Source organism: Astatotilapia calliptera, chromosome 9 (assembly GCF_900246225.1).
Source record: "Astatotilapia calliptera chromosome 9, fAstCal1.2, whole genome shotgun sequence".
Lineage (NCBI taxonomy): Eukaryota > Metazoa > Chordata > Actinopteri > Cichliformes > Cichlidae > Astatotilapia > Astatotilapia calliptera.
Window position 1 is genome coordinate 12,083,672 of NC_039310.1, and position 21,736 is coordinate 12,105,407.

The window sequence follows — 21,736 nt, forward strand, 5'->3', positions numbered from 1 at the left end:
TGTTTTTTTGGTAGAGGGTAAGCATAATGCCTTTTAGTAAAGCTTATTTTTTGTGCATGATGCCTTAAAATGTGTACAAACAAACAGGAAAAAAACACAAAAGAGAAATCTTTTATTAAAAACAGAAATAAGAGAATCTGATGTGGAGTTTGCTCTCATTATTTCCAGCTTCACAAAGCCTGGCATGCCTGGCTTTGCAAGGAAAACTGGATTTAAGGCTCAGTGTCTCCCTCTGCTGTGTGTTTCCGGTTTTTACCACTGCAATGCACCAAGCTTGTGTGCGTCCCAGAACCTTTTGCATTTGTTTTTGTTTCAGTCGGGAAGGTAAAAGAGTTGCTCCTTGATAGCACAGTTCAATCGAAGCCAGCTTCGTCAAGTACAGCTGAGGTTATATTTTTGCTTTGAGATATTTTTCACTGAACTTTGTCGGGTTTTTTTTTTTTTTAAGTTTTTATTTAGACCTTCTAGGTTTTTTCATGCGAGTGTTAGCAATGGCGCTAAAACATTTGCGGACACTGACACCACTTTTAAGGTTTAATTGTCAGAGTAAAACATTTGGAAAAGACTCTATAAAGACAATTTTAGTTCCAGTAAAATCCTACAGCGCTCAGCATGGAGGCGAAGACACGGGAAGAGGTGAGAGGAAAGTGCAATCACATGATATGGACGCTAGGGGGCAGTAGAGGCTGCTAGTAAGGTGAAACAAGCTAATGAACAGCTGTGATTTAATCTTGGGGTATTTTTCAGTATTTATTTTATAATCCTTGTTCACAGCAGATGTTATTTATTTTTTTAGTTCCTAAGAGGAAAAAGTAATAATAATAATAAATTTGAGCTTTTTTTTTAAATTTTTATTTTCCTTCCAAGAAGCCAGACTTTCTTGTCATTTTAAATTGCTCTTCTTGAGTAATCGGCCTCCAGACTTTATGAAGTTATTTCAGATAGCTGTGATTGCTAAAAGACATAAGTCTATGGCAAAACAGCTTTCTGTATGACCTCTGCAAGCGGGGTTGAGCGCACACAACACCGCTTAAAACGCTTCTTTTCCCTTGAAATCACTCTGGTAGTGTATGAGTGTAAAATGCGGTGTGAGACAAATTGTCTTTGCGCCTCACTTCACCGGGCTTTGTCATCCTCAGAATAGCCTGTGAGGTGAACACATCCAGTAGCTTCTCTCCTGGATGTAGTTTCCTCTGGGTGTGGTTGACGCTCGGTTTCCCGGGATGAACCTAAACAATGTCAGGTTGACTGCCTGCTGCAAGTTAAGGCCACAATCACTGGCACACACACACTGACCCAAAGTGCTCACCTCAACCCAGATGATATCTTTCAGAGCCTCGTTCACTGTCATTATTTTATCAACTCTGTCCACATAAGACAATTTACGTCCCATCTCCATCCCGCCTACTGTGAAGTTAAAGCTTAACGTCTCTGGGTAAGCCTCTTTCTAAGTGTTGTGGGCCGCACTGGTTTCTCCCTGTGCATCTTTCTCGTTCTCTGTCATTAGCTGCAGGTCAGACTGTGGTCTCGGAGAGAACGGGATCCGTGGTTACTGTGGCAATAAACCGGCCCGAGGTGCGTAATGCGGTGAACCAGGAGACAGCGAGGCGTCTGCTGGAGGAGCTGAAGGCCTTTGACAGTGACCCAGGCTTGAACGTGGCTATCCTGCATGGGAAAGGTAAGATAGTCCTGTGGGGAAGGTTGGGGCTTAAATTGAGGCAGATATTTGCAGAAGCGTTACAGAGTCTTGTTAAGAGATTTTGTTAGTAGTAATCCTCCTAAGTGTCGCCCAGATTCTCATCCTCTTATTTATCTGTAATTAATACTTAAGCATGTCAGGCTTACAGCCGATCGTGAATATTAAGGAATATCTCTGTGAGCATTTCGCCTTAAAATGAGTTGATTTTCAAGCCGGGCAATAATTTTGGCTGAAGGGAAAAAACGCTGTGGCACCAGTGTCTGAGTGAGTAACCAACAAACTTTTAACTGGAAATAGAGAGGAAAAAAAAGTCTTAGTATTAATTCATTCTCTGTGTTTTAACAGTATTTATACCTTGTCTCATGTATTAGTTAAAAATGGAAACTTGGCTTCCTGCTCACAGAGAGCACGACTGTTTCATTCTTCATTCATTTGCTGTAACAGAAATATGCTGGATATAAAATTAGTTTTTTAAAAGAACATATTTAAAATTCTACTTTAATGTACCTTAGAGTGTAATTATTCTAGGAATGAGTTGTAACATCCCATATGGAAAAGAAATAGTAAAAACTTATATGTGATTACTCATGAAAGTGGCCACTTTCTCATTACTTTCATACATTGTTTTAGTAAGTATCCAAAACATACAAGTTTCATTATATCATTTTTCAAGGGATCTTATATCTGTTTTCATTCTTATATGCTTTTCATACAAGTTTCACACAAGACAGATCCAAACTTTATAAGATTTATATATATCTTTTTCATATGGGATATTTTTTAAAATAAAGAAATAGTGCCCCCAGGTTTAAAGGCCACCATTAAAGAAACACTGCCTGGAAAGAAATGCCCATCTTTGTTAACTTGCTGAGAAGATAATGAGACTGACACTACACTCAGTGTCTGTAGAGGTAATTCTCCTCAGTCGCTGTGATTGTGAGTGATGTGACAACTACATCAAAGCAATGGAGAAAAAGCCATCAGTCTGTTAGCTTAGCATTAAGAGTGCAAACTGGATCAATGTCAGCGGATGCTGAGGGTCATAGTGCACAGCGGTGTTTCTGCACAGTCAATCACTACAAACCTCCAAACTTCATGTGGCCACAATGTAAAGCATCGAATACAGTGGCGTAAAGCACGCCGCCACTGGACTCTAGAGCAGTGGAGACGTGTTCTCTGGAGTGATGAATCACTCTACAAGCACTTCCTTCTTCTCCTCAGTACCTTCTATCTAACATTCACACTCCAATGAATGCATCAGGAGCAACCTTGCAAATCAGAGAGGGAGGCCATTTCCGGCCACAGTCTAATGCAGCTGTAGGATATAATGGGATACTCACTAAAAATGGACGTAACTTCTTTCCATCCCGCCTTAGCCCTTAATTTCTTCCTTACTTCCATCCTCAGCATTCATCCCACCTTCCCTCACATCCGCTTGACCCAGCTTTGCTACTATGGCTGCTTAGATCTCAACCAAACAGTGAGATGACTAGGCAAGAGTGCACTCGGTAACAACACACACACACCCACACTTGTAAGGTAGCCTGCACTATGTCAGCCGCAGATCCAAAATTATGCCACAGCTCCTAATGCTTCTAAAAATAATCATATCCCACACACTCCTTCCTTTGGTGGAAATAATGTCTTCAGTCTGGATCAACCTGTCTGCTCCGGCCTCTGAGCGTACACTCCAAAAGCCGGAGCATCTCCAGATGATGGCTGCTGATGGCGCTGTGAAATGAAAACAGTGTGTGTAACAGAGTAATTAGCTTTTATTAAACTGGTGAGCAATTAGCAGCACAGTGGGTAAAAGTCGCTCTGTCGTGATTCCCTCTACATCTGTAATCTGATTTTAATCATCGAACCACAGTTTCCTGTCAGCGGGCTGTCCCGTGTTCCTGCTCCAGGATAACTTGACGACTGACCTTCAGTGATGATTAGCAGTGCGTCTGTGCTGCGAAATGACAAGCGGGGAGTTTCTAGTTTCAACGTAGTGGTTCTGCAAACATAAGGAATCCATTTTGCTCAAATTAGCGCCGACACAGCTCTCATTCTTCAGCGTCCGAATGTGTGTTTTTAAACGTATGAAATTAAGAGTAATTGCTTTCAGCGGGTTTTGAATATGCTCGGACATATTTGGAGTGTTTGAGATTCGGATTTCTGTGGGAGTTTGTGGTTCAGGTGCAATCAGCTGTGTCACTGTAAGACCTGAACAGATGGAAAGACACTTTGAATGTTTTTTAATTTTGCAGTAGCTCCAGGGAGTGAGACAGAGGAAGGAGGCAAAGCTGGTTATTATGGGTTGGTCACGGTATTAACTAGTTGCTCATGTAGTTCATTCAGATTTATGAGGGAGGACATTAAAAGTTAGATTTTATTCTTAAAGAGAGGGAAGTTTTACTTTATCACAGAGAGCTGTTTCAGTTCAACTGCTGCATGGAACACCACAGCAGGTGAAGTACAGGTGTTTGCACATTAGCGGCTCTTATCAGCTGACTGTCAGTAAGCCGTTTACAATATTTTCTGCAGCTGTCCTTTCTCACGTGTTGCATACAGTAAGGAAACTGTCTGATTCAGGCATTTTAACACTACTGGATGTTCTCCATGTGTTTTAGGTGAGAGAGCTGCCTGAACACGGGCAGAGTGAAGTGTGGTTAGTGCACCAGACCATTCGCTTTTTTAGTAAACACTTTGCAGTTAGAGATCGGCTGATTCGCACTCTCATATGCGCGTCTTTCGGGTGCGTTCTAGAGAAGCAGTCAGCGGACCAGGATGTGCAACATAAAGCTCAGCGAGCTCAGTGAAATTCAGCCATCAATAATCGTTTTATTTTTATTTCTGCTGCGATATGTCAAAATGCCATGTTGAAACCGAAAAAATTGCTTCATAAAAATGTAAGCGCACAATTATATAGTGATTTCTAACATATTTGGCTCGGAGTCACTAAAGAAGAGTTGGCGTGCCAGATTATGGAGCCAACATAATGGGGTAAGGCTCTTGTGTTTAGAGGCTGGTGGCTTTTTTTAGGTTGGTTTTTTTCATTTTTGTGCCATTTATAGTTGTTTGTTTTGTTAAAGTGAGGTGGCTGCTGCATTTCTGTAGCCCAGTGTTATTTGTCAGCATTGAAAGGTTTGGCTGTGATGGCCTGAAGAGAAGAGTTGAAGTTAAGGAGAGATGCTCGTGTGCTCTCAGGCTGAGATGTTAGTGTATAATACGATATCGGCTGTGACATCCTCAGGGATTTTATTTATTTGCCTTGATCAGGTTGACCAATGATGAGTTTTTGTGTGTTTTGTTTTAGTTAAATTCTTAATAAATAAATAAGTAAATAGAAAAAAAAAGCTTCTTATTATCCCTGTGAAACTGCATCTTTTTGTAACTTCTGTGGAAACAAAACTGTTTCAATTCTCGTAACATTGATTCCTTTCTTCGGTAACAAACCTGAAGGTTTCCTTGTGATCTGTCTGTCGCTTCTGCTCATTTCCTCTTACAAGGACAAAGGAGATAAGGGTGCTCCTTCACAATGCTGCTCCCATAAACAGGGTGACACACTGTGTTTTTGTAATTGCCTTGTGCTGACCCACAGCTGCAATCAAAAGCTCCCAGTCGATGGGTGTTGCTTCCGCATGCATTCATTAAATTCGTTTTCATTACTGTTACATTACAGAGGGAGGAGGATTTTATGAGTCCCTGCCCGAAACTGTGACACAGTGTTTGTAGGCCTCTCGGGCAATGTTGTAATTACCACATGAATCCAACAGGAAGGGGCTGTGGTTGCAATATGTTACTCTTCTGTCGATGAGAATATGATGTGTGTGCATTTGCATGTGTGCGAGCACACGCGCGATCTGTGCCTATGCATCAGATTCTGCTTCTTTAGGGGGGAGAGAAGCATTTGTGTGCCAGCCAGCCCAAAGCAAGCTGTGCTGTCCAAATTGTAGCGCTCAGACTCCAGCTCAACTTGTTGTTTTTTTCATCCTCGTCATTTTCCCTTCCTCTCTGACTTTCCAGCTGCCATACTTTGTAATTTTGCGGTCTCTTCCAGGAGGGAATTTCTGCGCTGGTTATGATCTGAAAGAGCTGGCCAATCACACAGGCCCCTCGAAATTGGAGCAAGATGTCACAAAGGGTCCAATGGTGAGTGGTGAGGGTTACGGTAGATGTATATTTCCTTATGATGTTAAAGGGTTTGAATAGAATGTATATAAAAATAGATTTAGGGGCTCATGTTGAATCATGGAAATACCTCGGTAACTACAGATGCATAAGCAGAAAGCCCTGGCTTCTCGTACAGTCTTGCCACTCGACGAAAGGACGAATCATAACACAAATGATGTACTGTAAGCCAGGAAAAGTGCAGGTCTGTAAGGTCTGTTAGGATCGCATGCAAAGGCTTTGGGATTGAGTGGACCTCCTGTGCAGAAAATTATAGCCTTATATCTCGTGCACAATACAAAGTGCTTCATTTGTTCAGCTACGGCCAGAACTCGGATCATATTTCAGCCCTTTGTTTGACAGTTTGAGAAATGAATTGGCAAATAAAATCTGGAACGTTTTCAGTGGATAAACCCCAAAAAGCATGAAGTGGATAGTGAAAACATACATACATAAATATACACAGACAACAATTTACACATTTAGTTCTGGGAATATTTGTTCCTCGTTGAGTGTGTGTTGATTGTAGTCATTTGGCTTTGCGTACGATGTAAGTGTGCGTGTATGTTTGCAGTCACTAATCCAGCTGTTTCCTCCAGGGCCCGTCCCGTTTACAGCTGTCAAAGCCCCTGATAGCAGCAGTGAGTGGTTTCGCTGTGGCTGGAGGGTTGGAGCTGGCTCTGCTGGCAGATCTGAGAGTGGTAGAGGAGAGCGCCGTCATGGGAGTGTTCTGCCGCAGGTTTGGTACGTCTAACACCCCACGCTGCTATTATCTCTTCTACTGCTTCAGTTACTACTGTGCTGTGCTGTATGGTCTGTCAACAAACTGGCGACTGTCACCACTACTGCTTTGTTTTGACAAAAAAACTAGATACTAAAATGTTCACCCTTTTAGCAGAGCCCTGCTCACAATCCAGACATTCAGATACCACCATGGCAGATACTGCACCTAATAATAGAAGTGGGGGGAGATTTTTGGTACCAGAATCTTTCTGGTTCTAGTCCAAATGGTTCTGACAATTATAGTCGAGCAGGCTTTGATTGCATGCAGGTATATAGTCAATTTGCTGAAAATGGATTCTCGAAGCTATTATCTATGGTCTGAAGAACAAATCCAGAGGTCTGGATGTTTGGTGGTTACGCTGAACCCCCAAAATACTTGCCAGTGTCCTAGAAGTCAGAAAATGTGGAGTGCCCACTCCAGGTCAGGGACTAATTGCTGCCCCAAGTGGAGGAGTTAAAGTATCTCGGGGTCTTGTTCACAAGTGAGGGAAGAGGGGAGCAGGAAACTGACAGATAGAAGTAAGTGTAAATGCAAATGCTATCGATTTACCACTCGATCTATGTCCCTAACCTCACCTATGATAACGAGCTCTGTGTAGTGACCAAAAGCATGAGTTCGTGGATACAATTGGCAGAAATGATAAGGGGAAGAGTTCAGTCATTTGAGGGGGACTCGGAGTAGAGCTGCTACTCCTCCTGACTGAGATGATCATGATGCCTCCTGGGTAAATGGACATGTCCTACTTGGAGGAGGCCCTTGGGGTAGACCCAGGACATACTGGAGGAATGACATTTTTTGGATGGCCTGGGAATGCCTCACTAAGCCCCAGATAAGGTGGAAGAGGTGGCTAGGGAGGGAGGGCTGGGTTTCTCTTCTTAAGATGCTGCCTCTCTAACACAGCCCTGGGTAAGGGGAAGAAGATGGATGGATGGAGGGATAGATCAATGGATGTCACCAGAGTCATTAGACAATAGCCAAAGCATTTCAGGTTATCCAGTGAGCTCTTATTGCTACTCTGCTAGTAGTGCTACTTCTGTTTGTGTGCTTTTTGTACACAACAAGCCTAATATTAGAAATATCACTGATGTCTTTACTTTAATATGACTAGTATTCATACTAAAATATATAATGATCAAAAGAAGCGCTGCAGCTGGCCGTTCTTAATTTCCTGCCACTTGTAGTTGCAGTGCTATATCTATTAAACGCTTTACCAAAGTCGTAGGTGTAATGACATTAACAGCCATGCTTTCTCTCAGTTAATCCTGCTGCTGTTAATAATACCAATCCAAGCCTGTCAGTAGTAACACAAGAACCAGGGGGACCTATTTTTTGGCAGGCCATCTCTTTTTTCCCCTTCTTTTCTGTTTTTTGTTCTACCTCTGTGTGTGTGTGTGTGTGTGTGTGTGTGCGCGCGCGCGCGCTCAGCTAATTATATCTGCCCGTGAAAGTGTCCTTGTGTTTTTCTTTGCATCCAAACATACATCACTCGTGTCCTAATGCCAGGAAGTTGACACTGTTTCTATTTTTCAACTCTGTTACTCTGTCCTGTGTTATCACCGAGCCTCCTCTTGTTTGTGTGCGAGGACGGAGGCAGCGCGATAACACCAGTGACCGTGACCTTTTGGCATCACGGCCAGAGTCTGCTGGGCAGTCTTGATAAGTAGAAGAGGAAGCAGCCAACTGCCAGGTTTCCACTGCAGGGCCAAAACAGGGCTTACATATTATTTATGTCACACAATTTCCTCATAAACAACATTTTCCCTTTTTGGCGTCTAGTAGCTTACAGGCAACGTTTGCATGCTGAGTCAATTCTACTTTTAAACGACCAAGCAGTACTTTAGAGCATCTGCTGTAAACACTTTAATCCTGATCCCATTGCTGGCTTCACTCGGTAAAAGTGGCTCGTGTTGGAGCATCGCAGCTTCTCTCATAGAGCTGTCACTCCTCTGACCGTGCTGCCGGACGGCTTAAAATCCAACCATAGTGTTTATAAATACAGCTGTTGTACTATAATTTACTGGGAGTACTAGATTTAGAGTGTAAACATGCATGGTTTATTATCCAAGCCTGTAATTTAACAGGGGAGCAGTGCCCTCATCTGCTGACCGACTATGCAGTTCATCCTCATAGACAGAGTAGTGCCATGTCCTCAGTGTAGGGAACACTCAGCTCTACTTGTTGTGTGTTTTTTATACATATTTTTTTAGTGTTGGATCCATTTTACTGTCATTATTTTTTCATTTCTGTTTCAAATGACTCTTGAATTTGTTTAAATAAATTTTTTATACCCATTGAAATAAGTCATGTTGTGACAAAGTAATTTTTTTCTTTACATGATAATTAAATAAAAAAAATAAAAAGATCTATGTATATATGTAGTCTTCCATGCTAGTAGATATGGGAGGGACAAGTGGTGTCCGGTGACACCGACCAATTTGTTTAATAGCAGCGTTACCTAGTAAACTAAAAAGATATCACCAATAGCTGCCAGCAGAACAAAAGCACTGTCCTCTTCGTGTTTTGGTTGCACAGTCAGACCTTCAGCGTGGTAAATGTGGCAGACAGAAGGCAACCGTCAAAGCAAGGCTCATGGCGAGCCTGCACTACCATAGACTGTCATTATTCTGCAGCCTTTAATGTCTTCTCACGTTACTCAGTGTTGGAGTCTGTGCAGCTGCTTGTGCTTAACATTTTGTCAAGATTTGTTGTCATGCAAACTATTTATTAGTGTTACACTGGGCTAAGTGATGAGCGGATCAACAGCACAAGTGTCCTGGTGATGTGTTTAACCCACATATCAACGGCCGCTGCATCCATCCAGGTTTGAGCCCTAAATGCTGGAAGAAGCAAAATGGCAGAAAAACACTCAATGAAAAATTCGCTCCTTCACTAGCAGGAGATGCTAGCTGACCCGCTAAATGGGGAGCTCCTCATACCCAGCTTATATACTCATGCTGAATGGAGTCGGCTGGACTGGCCTTACGGGAGACAGATTGGCACCTGTGCAATACTACACAGCATCCATCCAACCATCCATTGGATCCATAGTTTACTTGTTTATGCATTCACAAGATATCCCAGGTTCAATTGCAGGAGGGTGAACAAATAAGTTTGGGATTGCATCAGGAAGGGCATCTGGCATTAAAAAAAAATGGAGTGACCCTCTTTGGTGACCCCAGAGAGTAAAGCAGCAGCAAGTAGCAAATTTCATTTTCTAATTTCTGAAAAAGAAAAAAAAAACATTGTAAAGAGTAGAAACGATGCAAAAGTTGTCATTTCAACAGTGGGTTCGGTTTGTCTCTGAAAACAAGCTTTCTTAAATGTTTTTTAGAAATATCGGCCTCCACTCTGCACGTCTCATCAGCAACGAGACGAAGCCGACATCTGCGCTCTTCCTTCATCTCAGAACTATGTTTGGGAGGCAGAAATGAGCATTACTGCGGTGTCGACACATTAAGTTACACATTTCCTCCCAGTAATTAATTCTGAGCCTCATATTTGATTGCCACATATTTTGTTTGTCAACACATTAGCGTCGTTTCCTTCAGCTTAGCCGAAACCGCTGTGGTTTTTCATTCAGATGTTCGTTTAGCAGAAGAGCGGTTTTACTGTGGCTTCACCAGTTTTATACTCACTTTCTGCATAGCTTAGGCCTCCCTACCAACATTTCCTCTTCCTTAAACCCGTAGGTGGTGTTTTGTCTGTTTTTTTTTTCTTAAATGAACATGTGGGTGAAGGAACATTAGATCCAATGGGGCTTGACAAAAAGCCGCTTTTTAGGAGTTCAATTTTTAACACACAAAAAAAGAGGCTTAACATTAAAGTTTAAAAATCTTCTAACGCTAACGCTAAACAATTTAAAAACCAAACTTCCCAAGCCTTTCACATCAAAAGTACTGCTGTTCTGCCGGGCGCACTGTTTATTTAAAGATCCTGCGTTTCTTAGTGATTATTTCCTTTTAATGGTCGAATTCTGTAACCGTTTTTTGGGCCAGGCACAGATGGCAGCAGCCGGAGGGAATCCCTGGTGGTTTTGGAGATGAAAAACCCTCAGAGGCTCGCTGCGCTGCTCTGATGTGGGCCAGCGGTTACCGCAAGGATCTGACAGTTTTCTGGCATGTGATTGGCTGCCAAAACCTGTGGCTTCCTGTCTGGGGCACCTCTGCCCCGCCAAGGAGGAAATGAGAAGGAGGAGATGGTTGCGTCACAGGAATCTGGTGTTGGTGTCTGCTGCTCTTTGAATTTTCAGCCCTGAATGAGAAACCATGCCACTTACCTAATTCCCTCATGTTATTTTGGTTCCTTAAACCAGAGGAACATAACAAAGGGAAAAAAAGAAAGAGTTGGAGTAGGAAGTGGAAAATAAAAATACTTCACTTGTCTTAGTCTTTGTGTCTAACTAACTTGGGACCCGTCCTACACATAAACCAATCCATTTTAAGCCTGTGTGTTCCTGCATGGGTAAGGCGGATTCTAATTAAGAAACAAGAAGCCAATAATTGAGGGACACAGATTTATTTTTTAAAGTGAAGCTCTAGATTTAATGAGGCTTGACAAAATGCATTATCACAATAGTTAATAGTTTAACTCTATACCCCCTGAAAGCCTCTTAGGAGTAATCACTGAAGATAGTGAGGGTGGAAAAACCTAGAAACTATTCTAATATTCAGCCAACAACATCTTTATTGATATAAACTGAGGTGCCAGTGGAGGTCGTCAAACGTCGTCTTTATGGGTGGAGAGAGTTAAAGGTTAAGGGGAAGCTTGTTCCCTGTTAGATCTTATCGTGCACAGCACTTACATGTGATTTCGCCCTTTTTCTGAGCTGCTACACCTTCTGCCATTTTCATGGCTCGAGGCCCCATTTACAGCCTTGGTGGTCTTGTGTAATAGCCCTCTGCAAACTAAACAATACGCAGCCCTGGTATTAAATCAGTGGGCTAAACACATGAAATCAAGTTAGCTGTGTGGTGCTCATTTCTGACCCTGCCCAACTCAGTTATTTTCCTCGATTCCCAGTCAGTATTTCAAAGCGAGCTTCCGATTGAAGGTCTTGTCCATTTAGTCTGGAGTTCTCCGGAAATCGTTAATCCACATCAAACTTAATCGCATTACCCTCATGGGAGGCCATTGTAGTGGGTTTTGCTTTGATGTGGTGAGGATGCCAGCAGCACCAGGAGCAAACCAGAATGCCCCAGTGTGTCACGTTTCACACTGTTTGGGGTTATTAGCAGCTAAAGAGTGGTGGGTGTGTTGCCTTATTTCCTTTTTGTGGGACCTGGTACCTAACTCATGCTAACGATGATGAGTTGATGCCTAGAGCTTTAAGAGTGATGGGCCACCTCTTATTTCGGTATAGTTTGTTTGGAAAATGGGGAAATAGGTGCAGAAATGTATTGAAATGTAGAAGGATACATGGATTCATAGTATTTAAGAAAAAACCAGCTTGAAAGTCGATGTTTATTTGACCAACTTTATTCTTCAACGCAGCCTGAACTCTTGTAGTCGAGCTTTCTTCTCATTTCTTTAAGTAGTGTTAAGGAATCTTTATCCCGGCTTCTTGAAGGACATTCAAAGCTCTTCTTTGGATGTTGGCTGGCTTTTGTTCTGTTCTCTGCCAAGATGATCCCACACTGCTTCAGTAATCTTGAAGTCCCTGCTCTGGGGATGTCAGTCCATGACTGATCTGTTTTACTGTCCAGGTATGTTTTACTGCATTAGCAGCGTGTTTGGAATCACTGTCATGCTGAAAAATGACCTCTGTACATACTGACCCACAATGTGAACCAAACATTTCAGATTTGGATTCATTGCTCCATGAGACCTGTTGCCACTAATTTTCAGTCCAGTTCTTGTGTAATTTGAAGACTAAAACCTTTTTCCTCCTGTTTCCTTTCCTTAAAAATGGCTTTTTGATAGCCACACCTCCTCCAATGTAATAGCTTGATAGTGCGTAAACAATATTATTGCTGTCAATCTGTGTTGTCTTTGGTATTTCTGTAGATTCAAATAAATAAATGGTAACAAGTTATGTGTTTTTACAACAGTGTTTGTAACAAAGTGCCTGAAATACAATTTTAATTGTATTTTTTCATTTTTCTTTTAAAATTGGTCCTTTGAGTCTGAGATGTTTTCTTATGCTTGATTGATTTATAGGTCACTATTAACTAGGGATAGGTACCGGTGGCCGGTGCCATGATGGCACCGGTTCTGACATAAACGGTAGTAACCAGACCGAAAAGCAGCGCACATTTCGGTGCTTTATTTCGGTGCTTTTTTTTCCTGAGCTGTGATACACTTCTAGCCAATCATTTTACGTTTCCCAGGATAGTAGGCGGGGCCAGGTACGTACGTTCAGTTAGAGCAGAGCTACAGATTAAAAATGTCCAAGGCGAAGCGGTCAAAAGTCTGGCTGTACTTCACAGCAAAATATGCAAACTCAGCAGCAACAAGTGCTTTAAGCTGATACTGTGATACTGTCTAAGGAGGTAACACCTCAAATCCGATGAAACACCTGGCGACGCATAGCGTTTTTTTTAAAAGCCGAGAAATGCGCCGTATTTGATAGCTTGCTGCGAGACCTCACACTGTGCACGTTGGGTGAGTTGCCAGTTATTGGACCGGAGCAACATCCCCCAAAAACCCGAAGAATAGAGTCCTGGCCCCTAGCCCTGCCAGTGTAGCAGAAATGATGACGGATGATGATGGCAGCAGCAGCCGTTCTTCTCTGCGTGAGTCGCTTAATGTTGTCCGTGTGTAATTTACGTTGAGTAGGCTCACCACGTTATTACATTAATGCATGTAAGGTGAACTAGCAAACATCATCATAGCTACATGCGGCTGTCTTCTTGTTTGATGGCAGATACTCCCTTCACCCTGGACAAAAAGGCTAAAATGACCAAAGAAAAAGTGGGAAACAGTTAAACATGAGAGGTTTTTGGACAAAGTTTGTGTTTTTTCCCCATTGTTTAAGCACTGCTTCCAGCCAAGAGTCATACCATATATGCCCCATAGCTGCAGAAAAGGCTAAGTTATCTTTTTACAAAAAACAAACAAACAGCTGAACATGAGAGGTTTTTGGACAAAGTTTGTGTTCTCCATTCTTTAAGCACCGGTTTGAGCACCGTTTAAGCACCGGCACCGTTTCAAAAGTACCGATTTGGCACCGGTATCGGATAAAACCTAAACGATACCCATCCCTACTATTAACTGACCGAAAAAAGAAAAAAAAATTTCTCTGATGATCAAGTACAAAATCCAGACTTTAACACTTTAGTACTGTTAATATAAAACATCGAACAGCCTTTAGAAATCCCGGAAAACTATTGCTCAAGATCACTTTAAAAAATGACATCAAAGTCTGGCCTCTTGGAAACAAAATACAAAGAAACGAAGGGTGGCTGAAGATTGTTAAACAGTGCTTTATATTTGTCCTTTTAACGCTTTGAACCAGAGTTATATCTTTTATGAGACGAGAAAAGATATAAAGCCGTTGTTCACAGATCGTTAAAGTCGGTGTGCATTTCTGTTAACTGTCCTTTTAAGTAATTCATGGTCAATATACAGAAACATCTCGAGTTACAAGCGGAAAAATATTTTTATCGCTCTCTAAATGTTGCCTCGTGTCATTAGAACACATTCGATGATTACTCAGAATTGCTTTTTCTAAGTAATGTTATGACATTTTTATACAAAACTATGATGACTGGAAGGCAACACATTTCAAAGTCTGCAGCAAGAAGATAAAAGAGCAGATATCATCTGTCCTCTAGACTTTTACCTATCAGTCAGATAAGCAGGAAGAGAACTCACTCTTCTGTCTGGTTATTAAACAATAGGCACTGCTGATTCATTCTTATCCCTGCTTTGAACAAAAAAGGGAGCTGACTGCTTTTCAAACATCTGGCTCATTACTAAGGACCAAAGATGACAAATCCACATCGTATTTTTATCTTCAGCATCAGGATCGTTGCTCAAACGTCCCCCCCACCACCACCTTTAAATAGGATCTCCACCACAGCCTGCCTCTTTCAAGCCAAACATACCTTTTTAGTTAAAAACTGCTTCTGAGCTCCTATTCATGTGGGACAAAGCGCAGGTCTGTCAAACAGGACACATCAGAGACGGGACTATCAGAGAAAGAGGGGTGGAGTGGGGCTGCCAAGGGTGGAGGTGCTGGAGACGGCTGCTGTGGATAAGAAGGGAGATCCTTCCGGTAGCTGATAGCAGCGGTGCCAACAGCAGCACCAAAAGACAGAGACTAGGGGGTCAACCTGGTCTTTATCTGCTCTTCTTTGAGTCGGGCTCTGTCTTCTTCTGGCCTTATTTAAGCTCAGCGTGCTTCTCGACTAGCGTGCTTGTCTGTGTCACTCTACTGACTTCCTGTTTCTGTCTTTTCCTGCAATCAGATTGATAACACTGGGGTTAACAAGCAGCACAATCTTCTCGTTATTTCTCCGTCACTGAGGACTGTAGCAGTGACTCCCAACAACGGGGTCATTTAACCCATGCAAAGACTGTTAAGGAGCTCATTTAGTTGAAAAGAAATGTATCCAAGTAGGCAAAATGGATATCAACACGCCTTCTCAGTAAAGGACTGTGACTTTTAGATCAAAACAAACTAGGTTTAGGCGGCCACAGTACAACCTGCATTACTCAGAACCTGCATTTCACACAAACTCATGGAATGAGGGAACACTGAAAAGAACTGAGTGAAATCTCATCTTTGCGGACAGTGTAGAAACCCCCTCCCTCACTCGTCTAATTACAGTCTTCAGCCTGTGAGAGCACCATATGTGCCGACTGTCTCAACCTGGACCAGGCCCCTGGATTGGTCGCACATGTATTGGCGCTGGTATTCCGTGTATTCCAGTTTAATTTATTTGAACGACACGGAGAGACAGAGGAGCTCACCGTGTATGAATAGAATCGCATTATTTCCATGACTCTCTGCAGAATGAAAGAGGGGGAGGAAGAAAAAATTGAAAGCTCGCACGATGATTTGGGGTTATGAAAACATGTTCTACACATGTGCTCTCAATAAGAGGCGGTCAAACAGAATCAGTGACTTGGAGGAATTAGGGAGTTGGGATTGTGGTGTGGAGCTTGGGAGAACTGAATGGTAGAAAGTGTGCCAGTTGCAGCTGGTGCTCTTTAGAAATTAGGACTGATGCCAGAAGTTTACGGTACCTTGCAGCGTTCCCTCTTATTTTCACCCGATTTCTCTCCGCTGGACGCAGTAATAATGCAAATGTGTCCATTGAGACTAAGAGTAAAGAGGAGTTTTCTTGCACTGATGTAAAGAAAGTCAGTAGTGTTTCATCAGCTGTTTCCACACAACTTGAGCGACTTTTAATGAACATGTTGCACACGGCACAGCAGCCTGCATTCACTTTAATCTCGTTCAGTTAATTAATATTTATTTAAAGATCATTTTTTTCAGGAACTTCAGGCTTTACTCCAGACTGCTTATCATTCAAGTATTGTTTTTATTTGTTTTATTCATTGCAAAAGAATGAAAGGAATAATTTTAAAACTTATCAGATCTCAGTGGGAGAAAATCATGCTGGATATCTGCACTAATATAGACTGGGTAATATGTTAGGAATGAAAGGATGACACATTGTTTTAGGCAGATGAAAATGATGACGCTACAGAGGGCTGAACTCAAAGACGTCCATGAAATCAAGTTGAAAAGTGATGCAGCAGGCTAGTCCATTTTGAAAAAATTGTAATTGCAGGAACGGCATCAGATGGGCAGAAACATAAAGAGGTGTTGTCTTGGATTTAGGTCAGGTGAGCGTGGGGGGCCAGTCAGTGGAATTAATTGCTTTCTCCTCCAGGAACTGCCTGCATAATCTCGCCATATGAGGCTGGGCATTGTCGTGCAGCAGGACCCACTGCACCAGCGTAGAGTCTGAATGGGTCCAAAGATGTCGTCTCGATACTGAAGGGAGTCAGGTGGCATTTCCTACCCCGTAGATGTCTGTGCGTCCCTCAGTGGATTTGGCTTGTGTTATCCACGGCTTCTCAAGACCCTTTCACATCTGTCACGTGTGTTTAGGGTGAACCTTCTCGCATCTGTGAAAAGCACAGGACACCACTGGTGGACTCTGGTATTCTATAGCAAATGTTAATTGTGCTCCATGGTGCTGAGCAGTGAGCACAGGTCCCACTAGAGCAGACCTTCCCAAAGTGTGGGGGCGCAGAGCCATGGCAGGGGGGGCACGGTATGAAAAAGGGGGGGAGGGGTGGAGAAAACGCTTGGACACTGCTAGCACGGGGCGCCCACAGAAACGCAAAGCAGGAGATGAAGCATCGCTGAATATGTTTCCAAACCAACTTCATTCTAAGCCAAAGACTAGAAAATATGGTGAAGCAAATCTGCCCTTTGGCTTCACCTGCACAAGTGCCGAGGTAGGTCTCCCCTGCAGAACTGGTTTTCACTTTGTCGAGAGCAGCGCTGGGCTGTTTAAATCACGGACAAAGTTGTGATTTTTAGTTCACAAACCCTTGTTGTAATGACTAACTACTCCTGACATTTTGGAGATGTTAGCTCTTTATACAGTAAAGCTACAGCGGGATACAAATAACATCAGGCTGATCCTGCCACGATTTGTCCCCCGGTTCAAATCACGGACAAACAGGATCCCACAGCTGTTTATGTTTTTAAACCCATTTTGCACAGAGAGGCCTTTTTTGATTTGATTGCAATGTTGAATATTATTACACAGAAGAAGAAAAAAACAACTACATGTAAAATAATCACACCGTGACGCCTCTGCCTTTCTAAATGGAGGGACAGAAACTGAGTGTTTATATGTAAGCTGTAAAACCTGCAGTCAGATTAACAGTAACAGTATTTTGTCTCTATCTGCCATTTTGCAATCCATCTCATGTAAACAATAACGTGGCGCACAGCGTGACGTGAAAAAAGGCACATACCTTTGACGTTGCGTGACGAACTCTGTATTCCTCGTCCACACGTAAACGCAAAAAAGAAGTTTTAAAAAATCTCCGTTTTCGGTGATTCGAAACGCCGTTTACGTGTGGACGAAACAGCTGCGTTTTCAAAAATCCCCGTGTAGGTGCGGACGCAGCGTAAAAGAGTTAGTAGTTTATTTTATTACTACCTGTAATTTATTGCAGGTTGCTTGTATTTGCTTAATTGCTTACTAAATATTTGAGGTGTGAAATAAACCGCAATGGAGCAAAATATGGGTGTGTGTAGTTGGAGGGCGTGTGCGTGCGCGCGAACATTTTTCTTGTAAAACAAAGGGGGGCCCAGCAAAAAAAGGTTGGGGACCGCTGCACTAGAGGACGTCGGGGCCTCAGGCCACCCTCACGAAGCTTGTTTTTGATTGTTTGGTCAGAGATATTGAAACCAGTGGTGTGTTGTCATCTTGTAGCTCTCTGGCAATGCTCATCATGTTCCTTAAAGCACAAAGGAGCAGTAGTGGTCATGCTGATAGGTTAAGGGCCCCGTTGAGCTTTTCTGACTGTTTTTTCACTAGTTTTGCATTTGGCTAGAGTCATTGTCACTACTGGTGGCATGAGGTGGATTTCTGGATCCTACAGCGTTTGCACAGCTAGTCCAGCTCCTCCAGTCCAACTCCTCTAAAGGAGTACATGCTGATGGGATGGCCCTGCTGATCGGTTAGGACCTTCTATGGCCCTGTCCAGCTCTCCTAGAGTAACTGCCCATCTCCTGGGATCTCCTCCGTGCTCTTGAGACTCTGCTGAGGGACAAACCAGAACAAACCTTCTGGCAATGGCATGTTGGACTGCCTGTGGAACCTCTTTAGCATCCAGGTATCACCTCATGGTATGAGTAGTGACAGTAGCCTAACCAAAAGCAAAGCTAGTGAATAAAAACAGTCCCAAAGATGAGGAGGGAGAAAATGTTGGTGGCCTCCACCTGTAAAACCCTTCCTGTTTTAGAGGTCCCGTTGTTGCCCCTCTAGTGCACCTGTTAATTTCATTCACACCAAAGCAGTTCAAACTGATTAACAAGCCACTTAACTGACCAATATCCCTGAAGTTTAAATGATTGATGCTTTACTCGTATTAAAAGGTTTTTTTTAACGTGATTTTTTTGAGCAGTGTAATTTATTGGTTAGATTTTGTTTATTTGGTCTAACGTCAGGGAAAAATGGAAAGAAACTGTATTTAATGCACCATTTAAAATGTCACAGTAGGAAATGTTTCTTTGATGAAACATAAATGATTTATCAGTTTTCTTCAGACTTATTCAGGAGTAATCAGATGAGTATAACAAGGTGTTATGTACTGTCAAAGTAAAAGGAAGCACAGCAGTAGAACTAATGCCTTTCATGCACAGTAGGCTCAGATATATATTTTATATTTGAAATCCTTTTCTAGGTGTTCCACTGATTGATGGCGGCACGGTGCGCCTCCCACGTCTAATTGGTTTATCAAGAGCACTTGACCTGATTCTGACTGGACGGCCAGTTGGAGCACAAGAGGCTCTCGCATATGGACTGGCCAATAGAGTCGTTCCTGATGGCCAAGGTATGTAAATTGAGTGTTTTAGCAACATCATTTTGTGAGTTAGTACGAGATATTAGACCTCAGCATCCCAGCACTGAGTATTTAAAATTATCAAGCACCAAAATGTTGCTAAAAATACTTGAAGTGATTGTTTTTTAACTTTTATTATTAAATCATAAATTTATAAAAAATTCAATTTTGTATAACGACAAATCACACTAGTCACATCAGGCACCTTGAGGTGCTTTATTGTAAAGGCCTTATAATAATACAGAGAAAACACCAAGAACCAAATAACCCCCTATGTGCAAGCACTTGGTGACAGTGGGAAGGAAAAACCCCCGTTTAACAGGAAGAAGCATCCAGCAGAACCAGGCTCAGGGAAGAGGAAACACTGGGAACTCTGGGAAAAGTTCTTGCTTTAAAAGTGATAACAGATACTCAATATTAGATTTTTTTTAACTTGAATTAAAGCCGTAATTAAAGCTTTAATTACTTCTTGATTGACTGATTTAAATCTGATTGTGTTGTTGTACAGAAGCAAAAAGTGACCTTGTCCAAAAACTTATGGTTCTGTCTTTAACGCGCTACATGGATGGAGCTGGGTTAGGTTAAGCAGGCGCTGTGGCTTCAACGCCACACTGGAGCTATAAATCCTCATTAGTGCTGTCTCCTTCCCTTCAAACGGCCGTTTCAGGATTAAGCTACACACACATTTCAATGTGGCATTTCCTGTGTTATATTAATGCATAAAGTCTCTTCTATGCTTAAATCCAAAAAAAGCATCTCCATGTGGTCTTCATGATTCCCCCTCCTCCATCCTTAGATGTTAGAAGAAGATTAGCTAATTCTTTTAGGAAACACTTCTTCCCACAATTGCCTCTCCGAAGGATGATCACTTAGCTCAAGTTTAACATCAGAGGAAAGCGAAGAAGTAGCACTTCATCATGTAGAGAGGCAGATCAGAGTGTGCCATCATGAGGTGTAGTTTCTTTTCCAAATGGCTGATCTGGATGTGTCCCAGTGCTTTCATGTGAGTGAGGAGGCAAAGTGACGCGAAGGCCCAGTGGCAGCATTAAAACACATTGAAATGCAGTACGTTGGGGATCTTTGTGTATTCGCTGTGTTGGGAATGGACACGTTTCCTAACATATGGACACTGCACATGTTTTCACTGTGTTGATTGAGTTCATGTTGCAACCACAGCTTTACAGGTGGCGCTTGAGCTAGCAGAGCACATCAGCTCCTTCCCTCAGCAGTGTCTGCGAGCCGACCGTGCTTCAGCCATGTACGGCTGCTATGACGCTCCATCTTTCACACAGGTAGGCAGATCCATATTTACACATTTTGATGGGATAATAGCTTAAAATGAGTTCACGGTTGTTAATGGCGGAAGGGTTGTAGTATAAAGGAATAAAATGCCTTTATGTAAATACATGTACATTTTTTTTGTTGTCCAGGCCATGCAGTATGAAATCGACCATGGGATTCCTGTCATCCAAGCAGAAGCTGTTGCCGGGGCACTCAAATTTACTTCTGGAGTAGGAAGAGGAGGAAAGTACTCCTAGGATTTAGCTTGCACTAACCTTATGAAGTGTGACCACAAACTGAAAGTATTTTTTTATGTCTGTACTCACTTCCGATCTGCTTTAAAAGCAATTACAGTTGCAGTGAAACCCAATAATTAAGCTCAATTTAAAAGAAATACAACTAATGATAATATCTTTCTACCACTAATATCGTCTCTTTGGTTTAAAATTTACTATGTTGTGAGTTGCACTTGTGAGCAGCTCAGCGGAGCGGTGGCTGTCAACAAGTTTTTGAAAATTACTGCACTGTCTCCAGACATAATTTTAGAGTTGGTGTTAGTAATTTGAAATGCACAAAGTGCACATGCTGCACGGCCCACTTTCTCCCTCAGTGATGTTTTCAGATGTTTATGAGGGGAATTCGACTTTCATTTCTCAATGTAAAACACAATAATCCCCTAAACTTCCCCCAAATTCAAAAATGTGTCGTATGAAAAGCAACATATAATGTTTACTTTTAATAAAATGAGAGCTTACCTGATTTTCTCTGTTGTTTCTAACACCCTGTGGACTGATTTCTACGTGAAGGACCAATTCGCAACCATCTGCCAACCAAAATATGAATATATATCCCTGACTCTTTGGCAAATGGTTGCTGGAGATTGATGGCGGTCACCGGGAATTCAGTAGTCCCAATCATATAGGCCTAGAGACCAGTCAGTGAGCCTCTGAGAACCACTCATCGCTGGGAAAAAACATGTTAGCTGAAGCGCAGAGGGACAACTTTTGCTTTGAAGGCAAATGTTCTGTGTTTCAAGTGTGTATTGCACTTTTTCTACCACTTGGCGAGATCTTAGCTAGCTTACTTGGCTATTTGCAGACAAGTTTGCATCTTCTACGCACTCTACGGGCGACTACAGGAATTTACTAGTGACCAAAGCAATCATAAGGAGTTTTTTTTTGTCACAGCATCTTTTTTGTGACCAATTGCATCTAGAAACCTCCAGAAACCACTGAACAACCACATTTTTGTGGGGAATAGACATTTTCAATGTATCA

The 21,736-nt window shown here is 42.2% G+C and overlaps 1 protein-coding gene across 1 annotated transcript; it reads left to right on the plus strand.

The window, feature by feature from the left end:
• The first annotated feature begins 172 nt into the window (after positions 1-172).
• LOC113028888 (probable enoyl-CoA hydratase) lies at positions 173-21,218 on the plus strand. The gene is made up of 7 exons (XM_026179321.1): positions 173-636; positions 1,508-1,678; positions 5,745-5,836; positions 6,454-6,598; positions 19,020-19,169; positions 20,355-20,470; positions 20,609-21,218. Exons 1-7 carry the CDS (start codon positions 477-479, stop codon positions 20,714-20,716), a joined length of 942 nt encoding a protein of 313 aa, XP_026035106.1. The 5' UTR covers positions 173-476; the 3' UTR covers positions 20,717-21,218.
• The last annotated feature ends 518 nt before the right edge of the window (positions 21,219-21,736 follow it).